Source organism: Oncorhynchus tshawytscha, linkage group LG22 (genome assembly GCF_018296145.1).
Source record: "Oncorhynchus tshawytscha isolate Ot180627B linkage group LG22, Otsh_v2.0, whole genome shotgun sequence".
Classification (NCBI taxonomy): domain Eukaryota; kingdom Metazoa; phylum Chordata; class Actinopteri; order Salmoniformes; family Salmonidae; genus Oncorhynchus; species Oncorhynchus tshawytscha.
The window spans coordinates 1,599,719-1,609,301 of record NC_056450.1 but is presented as its reverse complement, the minus strand read 5'-3'; the positions used below and the strand labels follow the sequence as shown (position 1 = coordinate 1,609,301).

General features: G+C 41.8%; 1 protein-coding gene across 1 annotated transcript; it reads left to right on the top strand.

Annotated features, from left to right (window-relative positions):
• Positions 1 to 3,328: 3,328 nt before the first annotated feature.
• LOC112221378 (intelectin-like) lies at positions 3,329 to 4,608 on the top strand. Its single transcript, XM_024383529.1, has one exon. It carries the CDS (start codon positions 3,390 to 3,392, stop codon positions 4,380 to 4,382), a length of 993 nt encoding a protein of 330 aa, XP_024239297.1. The 5' UTR covers positions 3,329 to 3,389; the 3' UTR covers positions 4,383 to 4,608.
• Positions 4,609 to 9,583: the final 4,975 nt, after the last annotated feature.

Sequence of the window (9,583 nt, the reverse complement as noted above, 5' to 3'; positions counted from 1 at the left end):
AAGTTCAGGCTGTATGTTTTGATTTTTAATACATTGTAAGACTGCATGATGAGACTATAATAATGATTTGAAAAAATTTGGAAAGGCATACATTTTTCGCAGGCTGTACATGCTCTAATAGGCTCTAATTCACAAATTGACAAGCACTCGATAATGCCTCAAATTCCGCGGTGGCATCCCCTTTGTGGCCGTAATGCACCTTAAAAAATCCATGCCCATTGTGGCCCAGAGTGCTGCCTTGTACCCTTCTCCCTGAGAGTGCTGCACAATCTGAAGCGTCTTTCTCACAGGCTACAAGTGAAGACTGACACATCGGGGACACGACTACTTGCATCCTTGTCCAATTCCAGGTTGCATATTGAAGATAATGGAAGAACTGTCCACATTAACCTTTGTCAACCAACAAGATGAGTAGGCCTAACGAAAAGCACTAGCATATGTCAATCTATCCCCCAGTTTATGTATACCAGTTAGGCTCTATACTCCTTGTAAAGCAGATTAATGTGCTTAAAGTTATTTGGCCACTTTCGTTGTGACAGGCCTATATGTTTTCATAAAGTTTATGGGCTAGGCTACGTGAGGTGTGCGACTATGATTCGAACAAGTCAACCATTGTTTCTTATGCTGGGCATCATTCACAAGTGATAATATATAATTCACATATGCTAATATTGTCACCCATCAGACTATTCTTGATTTAATCTTGTCTTTACATTTACAAAATAATGTGACATTTGATTTAGAATGGACCATTATCATGCACCTGTATCAACAGGGGCAGTGGGCAAAAATACATGTAATCTATGCATGCCATTCTACTTGGTTTATTTTCATGCCAGCCAGGTAGGCTATACTCATGTCGTAAATATAAACAATGTACTAAATATTAGGAAAGTTGAGAAATAAGTATAGTAGGCCTAGCCTACAGAAAGATGATAGGATGCTCTTATTAGATGATAGGATCCTCTATTTATTATTGCATAGCCTATAGAAATGTTGTGTAACATGAGCTCACGGGCTCTCATGACGTGTTTGATTAGATTTTCGATTACATTTGCATTGATGTCAGAGTGATTAGAGGGACAATAGAGTGCTGAGTACCAGGCAGTTATCAAGTTTGGTAGGCTACTAATAAACCTAATTACTGTGACTAAACGGTCATGTGGAATTTGACTGCCTTCCAGACTTGTCACTGCCATGTGGCGGTAATACGGTCACCGCAACAGCCCTACTCATGACTCCATTCTATTCGCACCAAAATGACGATATGCTTCTCTGAATTGCCTTGTGAAAGTCTAACACTAAGTTCAGTTTTTATCATTTAGCTAGTCATGTTGGATATAGAACAAGCTTTCAAATAATGCCACCTGGACCAGATTGCAATTTATAATGGACAGTTTTTGGTTTGCGTAAACAACACTAATTGTGTGACAGGGATGCCGGGCTGTGTTCCAAACAAAACGACCACAAGTGTGCTAACTCTAGTTCCTCAAAAGCACAGCTAGGAGAGCTCAAAAGAGCACCTTATATTTGATGACTCTTCTTTGTCAAAGTGCATTGAAATTACTTAAGAACTGTGCACACTTTGGAGAGGGCTATATATGTGGCCACGTGGAGACACCAGCAGACCTCTCACTGAAACCTTTGTCAGTTTTTGGTTACGGCTAGACGTTCTGATAGCGGAAATTGCAGAGCGCGAAATTCAAATTAAATTATTAGAAATATTTAACTTTCATCAAATCACAAGTGCAATACACCAAATTAAATCTTAACTTCTTGTTAACCCAGCCGCTGTGTCAGATTTCAAAAAGGCTTTACGGCGAAAGCAAAGCATGTGATTATCTGAGGACAGCACCCATACAAACACATGAAATCATATTTCAACCAAGCAGGTGCATCACGAAAGTCAGAAAAAACGATATAGTTCATGCCTTACCTTTGAAGATCTTTTTCTGTTGGCACTCCAATATGTCCCAGAAACATCACAAATGGTCCTTTTTGTTTGATAAACTCCGTCTTTATATCCCCCAAATTTCCATTTTATTTGGCGCGTTGGATTCAGAAATACACTGGTTCCAACTCGCCCAACATGACTACAAATGATCTAATAAGTTACCTGTAAACTTGTTCCAAACATTTCAAACAACTTTCGGAATTCAACTTTAGGTATCCTAAAACGTAAATAATCAATCAAATTTAAGACTGCATATATTGTGTTCAATAGCGGATAAAATCAACGTGGAACGCATGACCTGGTGCGGCCAACAAACAAAAGAGTTCACTTGGCTTGACACTCAAAGGAAAGGGCTACTTCATTCCTCAACGGAAAAACATTGACCAATTTATAAAGACTCACATCTAGTGGAAGTTATAGGAACTGCAACCAGGTGGCTCATAAATCTAGTTCCCCATAGAAAAGTCACCTCAATTATTATTTTTTTCCTGGATGGTTTGCCCTTAGGGTTTTGCCTGCCAAATAAGTTCTGTTATCCTCACAGACAGAATTTTTAGAGTTTTCTATCCAAATCTACGCGTATCCTAGCTTTTGGGCATGCTTTTCACCTGGACGTGAAAATACTGCCCCCTTTCCCAAAGAGAACTGTGCACACTTTGGAGAGGGGTGTGTATGTGGCCACTTGGAGACACCAGCAGACCTCTCACTGAAACCTTGTCCATTTTTGGTCTTATGTTGTATGTATGTTTACAGAAAATAATGAATTAATAATCATGTTACTGAATATATCTGCAGTGTTTTCAGTTTTTGTTGTCAACAAATGCGGCAAAAAGTACAGTAAATGTGAAATCAACAGTAGTGTTTGGATTCAATATTTGGTTCTGTGTGGCTCCGTTGGTTGAGTATTGCGCTTGCAACTCTAGCGCTGTGGGTTTGATTCCCACGGGGGACCAGTACGAAAAATGTATGCACTCACTACTGTAAGTCGCTCTGGATTAGAGCATCTGCTAAATTAGAAAAATTAAAAAATGATTGTCTTCTCAGGTGAACTGTTTGTTTTCCTCACCTTTTAGTCTAATAATCTCAACTGTTCCCTTTTTACTACCATGGTTATGCATATGCTTTCCACATTTCTTCTCTAAGAAACATTTCAATTTAGCCCTATCCATATAGACCTCTTTCCTTGAGTGTAAATGGTTAAAATTCCAGAAAACCGTTGGAGGATTCTGGATTTCCTGCTTATTCCCTCCTGATTTCTATGAATCTTTCAACCAGGGTTTTTGGAAAACCTCCATATTGAGAAAGATACCGGAATTTAGCAACCCTATTGACAACTAAATCAAATATTAACTCCATTTGGATGTTGAACTGGTCTTTGCCCAGTCTGTCAAAGAGACTAGAGCACGATACTGAACAGATACTTTACTGAGGAAAAATGAAGCATTGTTTTCTCCTGCTGATGATCCATCTACTGATGGTGCAACTGCCTCAATTTGTAAAAGCATTACAAGAAAATGGGCATGCAGAGTCTCCAGTAGCCACAACAGTCTTGAACGGTTTGGAGAGGCTGAGAAACAGGGCGAGTTTCATTGCCAAAAGCTGTAAGGAAATAAGAGACAGATATGACCAAAAAGAAGATGGGCTGTACTACCTCACCACAGCCAACGGGGTGGTCTACCAGACCTTCTGCGACATGACTACTGCTGGCGGTGGCTGGACACTTGTGGCGAGCGTGCACGAGAACAACATGTATGGGAAGTGCACAGTGGGTGACCGTTGGTCCAGCCAGCAAGGCAGCAACCCTAACTGGCCAGACGGAGATGGAAACTGGGCCAACATGGTTACTTTTGGAACCACAGATGGTGCCACCTCAGATGACTTCAAAAATCCTGGGTATTATGACATTGTGGCAGAAGACATGTCGGTGTGGCACGTTCCCAACAACTCCCCTATGGAACACTGGAACATAGCCGCCATCCTCCGCTACCACACAGAGAGACGCTTTCTCACCATTTATGGGGGAAACCTGCACCAACTCTTCAAGCTCTACCCAGTGAGATATAATGCTGGGGCATGTGGCAACACAGGACCTGCCATTCCAATCGTGTATGACTTTGGGAACATAGAGACCACCAGAGATTTTTACGGGCCCAACATAAGAAACCAGTTTGAGCCTGGCTTCATTACTTTCAGACCAATAAATAATGAACGTGCAGCCATGGCTATCTGCTCTGGGGTCAAACCAAAGCCAAACACTCACTGCAACACTGAACATTACTGTATTGGTGGTGGTGGACACTTCCCTGAGCAGGCCCCTCGTCAGTGTGGTGACTTCCCAGGCTTTGACTGGAATGGCTATGGTACCAACACAGAATGGAGTTCATCAAAGGAGATTACTGAAGCAGCTGTGTTACTCTTCTACCGTTAAAATCCATTCTATTGATTATCAATGCCTTCAGATGGCAAGATGTAAAGATACATTTAGTTAATACTGATGCTTATACTATAGTCGACATCACAGCACTATGATTTGCATTTGTTTAGTCTATAAATTCCGAATACATACGTATCGTATTTCCCTGTTTTCAAATTGAAAGAGACTATTACAATTTTGTGAATATGAATGGCTGAAATAAAGACTACTCTAAAGGATATATAAGTTGTGGTGTCAATATGCTTTGTCTTGTTGGCATGAAAGACATGCCAAAATGTATAGTTCGGTTAACTTTACTGTTCGCTGTCAAATCTCAATATGTCCATTCCCTGTGTAACTTCAATATTGCAACAAATGACATGTTTATTTAACTTGCTACAAACAAATACAGGTTCTGTACATTCACATACCTTCAGAAAGGATTCACACCACATGACTTTTTCTATATTATATTGCTACAGACTGAATTTAAAACGTATGTTTTTTTTTATTTAAAAAATAATAATTTGGTCACTGGCCTACACACAATACCCCATAATGTCAAAGTGGAATGTTTTTCAAAATTGTTACAAATTTAAAAGATTATCTGAATGTTTTAAAAGTCAAGTATTCAACCCCTTTGTTATGGCAAAGCCTAAATAAGTTCAGGAGTAAACATTTGCTTAACAAGTCATATAAGTTGCATGGACTCGCTCTGTGTGCAATAATAGTGTTAAACATGAGTTTTGAATAACTACCTCATCTCTGTAACGCACACATACAATTGTCTGTAAGGTCCCTCGGTCGAGCAGTGAATTTCAAACACAGATTCAACCACAAAGACCAGGGAGGTTTTCCAATTCCCCGCAAAGAAGGGCACCTACTGGTAGAGGGGTAAAAATAAAGCAGATATTCCTTTGAATAACGTGAAGTTATTAATTTTTTTGGATGGTGAATCAATACATCCAGTCACTACAAAGATACAGGCATCCTTCCTAATTCAGTTGCCGGAGAGGAAGGGAACAGTCGAGCGATTTCACCATGAGGCCAATGGTGACTTTAAAACAGTGAAAGGTTAAAGGCTGTGATGGGAGACAACTGCGGATGGATCAACCACATTGTAGTTACTCCACTACTAACTAACCTAACTGACAAGTGAAAAGAAGGAAGATTGTACAGAATAAAAAATATTCCAAAACATACATCCTGTTTGCAACAAGGCAATATATTGCAATCATTTTGGCAAAGCAATTGACGTCTTGTCCTGAAAACAAACTTACAGTGGTTCTTCCTTTAAAAGTTGCTGTGCACTGCAGCACAGCTTGCGGGGTGCCGCAGAATTTTATGGCAAGGTGTCAGCCATTGTTGCCAGAATGACGCAATTTACCATAATCTGCCACCATCTACCACAAACAGTTGTGACGTAAGCTCCAAACTTTTAAAGGAAGAACCACTATGTTTGGGGCAAATCCAATACAACACCTTACTGTACTCCTTATTGTCAAAGCATAGTGGTGACTGTATCATTTCATGGATATGCTTGTAATTTTTAAGGACTGGGAAGTTTTTCAGGATAAAAAATGTACGGAATGGAGCTAAGCGCAAGCAAAACCCTAGAGAAAAACCTGTCTCAGGTGTACATTGAGGAAAAACAATTATTTAATCAATTGTAAAATAAGGCTGTAACATAACAAAACATGGAAAAAGTCAAGGGGCCTGAATACTTTCTGAATGCAATGATTGAGCAAATTGCAGTGGCCCTAGGAGTTCAAACTCTACCTGCTGCAGCTCCTTCCACACTGCTGTACGTCTTCATGCACGACATGAGCAAGGGCTGCCGTGTGACCATCATGGTAAGGTCATGAGGATAACGTCATCTACCTCCACACAGATTTACTTCTGGGGGATTGCTTGCCCACCTTTTGGTCAGAGTTGGACCTTTTCCAAGAAAGTGTCAGCGGGCAGAACTGGTTGAAATGACATTTACCTCTGGATGTGTATATCGGTCCAGTTATGTCATTGCCTGCTCATTTATCCCATTGCCTTAGCCAGTAATGACATAAATGTCTGGTCCGTCACAGACATGCAGAGTTACATTTGAGTGTGGGAGTCTCTCGTCACTTTGGACTATGTCGTGTGCTTTATTTTCCCAGCACCACATAGAGGTAATGTGAGAGTGGGAGTCTCTCGTCACTTTGGACTATGTAGTGTGCTTTATTTTCCCAGCACCACATAGAGGTAATGTGAGAGTGGGAGTCTCTCGTCACTTTGGACTATGTAGTGTGCTTTATTCTCCCAGCACCACAGAGGTAATGTGAGTGTGGGAGTCTCATCACTTTGGACTATGTCGTGTGCTTTATTCTCCCAGCACCACAGAGGTAATGTGAGTGTGGGAGTCTCATCACTTTGGACTATGTAGTGTGCTTTTTTTCTCCCAGCACCAAATCAAATCAAATCAAATTTATTTATATAGCCCTTCGTACATCAGCTGATATCTCAAAGTGCTGTACAGAAACCCAGCCTAACACCCCAAACAGCAAGCAATGCAGGTGTAGAAGCACGGTGGCTAGGAAAAACTCCCTACAAAGGCCAAAACCTAGGAAGAAACCTAGAGAGGAACCAGGCTATGTGGGGTGGCCAGTCCTCTTCTGGCTGTGCCGGGTGGAGATTATAACAGAATATGGCCAAGATGTTCAAATGTTCATAAATGATCAGCATGTTCGAATAATAAGAAGGCAGAACAGTTGAAACTGGAGCAGCAGCACGGCCAGGTGGACTGGGGACAGCAAGGAGTCATCATGTCAGGTAATCCTGGGGCATGGTCCTAGGGCTCAGGTACTCCTCCGAGAGAAGGAGAGAATTAGAGAACGCACACTTAGATTCACACAGGACACCGAATAGGACAGGAGAAGTACTCCAGATATAACAAACTGACCCTAGCCCCCCGACACATAAACTACTGCAGCATAAATACTGGAGGCTGAGACAGGAGGGGTCAGGAGACACTGTGGACCCATCCGAGGACACCCCCGGACAGGGCCAAACAGGAAGGATATAACCCCACCCACTTTGCCAAAGCACAGCCCCCACACCACCACAGAGGTAATGTGAGTGTGGGAGTCTCTCATCACTTTGGACTCTGTCGTGTGCTTTATTCTCCCAGCACCACAGAGGTAGTGTGGGAGTCTCTCATCACTTTGGACTCTGTCGTGTGCTTTATTCTCCCAGCACCACAGAGGTAGTGTGGGAGTCTCTCATCACTTTGGACTCTGTCGTGTGCTTTATTTTCCCAGCACCACAGAGGTCATGTGAGTGTGGGAGTCTCATCACTTTGGACTATGTCGGGTGCTTTATTTTCCTAGCACCATAGAGGTAGTGTGCCGTTGCGCTCATTAATATTTGTTCTGAAAACTTGTTATTCCTGTAACCAATGATGACTACATCAACACGCATTGTAATTGTACAGCTGCAGTCATGGTTAGTGAAATATACAGTCTGAGGATTTGAGGAAACATAAAATGTAATGATCTTACAAACCTGATAAATGATTTATCTACTGCAACAACAGCTCTCCATCACAGACCAGTTTACTTCCTGTTCTTCCAGTTACCATTTGTTTGTGGTTGCCATCAAAACTCACCCCATGACTCTTTGACTCTAGCCAAAGCACCATTGTTACAACAACCCAGCCAATGAAGCATAGCTGGCACTCTTCTATTTCACCGATTTTAGTAATGACAACAATACAGGTTTTCCTCAAACAGCAAATCTCGGCGGTGAAAATAGACCACATCGCACTCTAACCCATCACAGTTATTCAACTCTCCTTTGTAGCGCTTGTCTTGTTTCTCTAAGGAAGCGTTGAATATCAGCTAACCAGAAGCATGCTAGTTTCAACCCCCTACACTATGTCTGGGTATGGTCTTTCGAACCTGAATTCTGGGTTAAGTCCCAAATGGCACCCGATTTCCTATACAGTGCCATACTTTTCCCCAGAGCCAATAAGGGGGCTCTGGTCAAAAGTAGTACACTATATAGGGAATTGGGTGCCATTTGGGATGCAGGTCTAACCTCGATACTTATCACTAGAGGCTCATGGCAGAGCCAGAAAGAATCGGGTTACTTTCCTAGTCCAAGTAGAGAAAGGGAAACAGAACTCCATCATTCGTGGGAGCTGTCCGCCCCATCCCATTGAGAAATCGTGTACAGGAAAATCAGTTAGTTCCACAGAAAAGGTCTACCCACGAAGAAGAAGAATCGCTTTTGGAAGATGAAAATGTTGGCATTGGCAATCACTTACTGTACTGTACTGTACAGGTTGCATCCGTATGCTTTATAAATACAAACGTCCAATTGACATTGCTGATGCAAAACAAGTTATTTCGTACCACATGCCCTGTTATATTTTTTGACCATCATACCAGTATAAGGATGCATAGTGTGCTACCTATACCAGTGGCTCCCACTAGGTGTACCATGAGCTCTGTATCTGGTCCTTAGATTGCCCTTTGTAACTCTACTGGCTCTATTGTGTCTTCAGCTCCTCTGTTAGGTGCCAACCTGGACGACTAGCTCCACATGTTGCTGCCTCCCAAAAAGTACATTTTTAGTACAGCTCTGATTCACATGAGTATTTTCATTCCATGTTAAATTTTCTTTCCCACCTCTTACCAATTTGTACTATAGAATTTACTGTACCGAAGAAATGGGGCCTACTTTCTTAGATACAAAGTGCCAGGGTCTTAGGTTTTGTTGTCACACTCTGTTCATTAACCATCTGGGCTGGATGGAGGAAATGTGTTCATAATCAATCAATCAAATGTATTTATAAAGCCCTTTTTACATCATCCGATGTCAAAGTGCAATACAGAAACCCAGCCTAAAACCCCAAACAGCAAGCAATGCAGGTGTAGAAGCACGGTGGCTAGGAAAAACTCCCTAGAAAGACAGGAACCTAGGAAGAAACCTAGAGAGGGACCAGGCTCTGAGGGGTTGCTAGTCCTCTTCTGGCTGTACCGGGTTGAGATTACAACAGTACATGGCCAAAATGTTCAAACGTTCATAGATGACCAGGAGGGTCAAATAACAATCATAGTGGTTGTAGAGGGTGTAACAGGTCAGCAACTCAGGAGTAAATGTCAGTTGGCTTTTCATAGCCGAGCATTCAGTGTTCGAGACAGCAGGTGCGGTAGAGAGAGTTGAAAACAGTAGGTCTG

Excerpts from the sequence above, each read along its gene's own strand:
- LOC112221378 (XM_024383529.1), top strand. The coding sequence starts at position 3,390 with ATGAAGCATTGTTTTCTCCTGCTGATGATCCATCTACTGATGGTGCAA.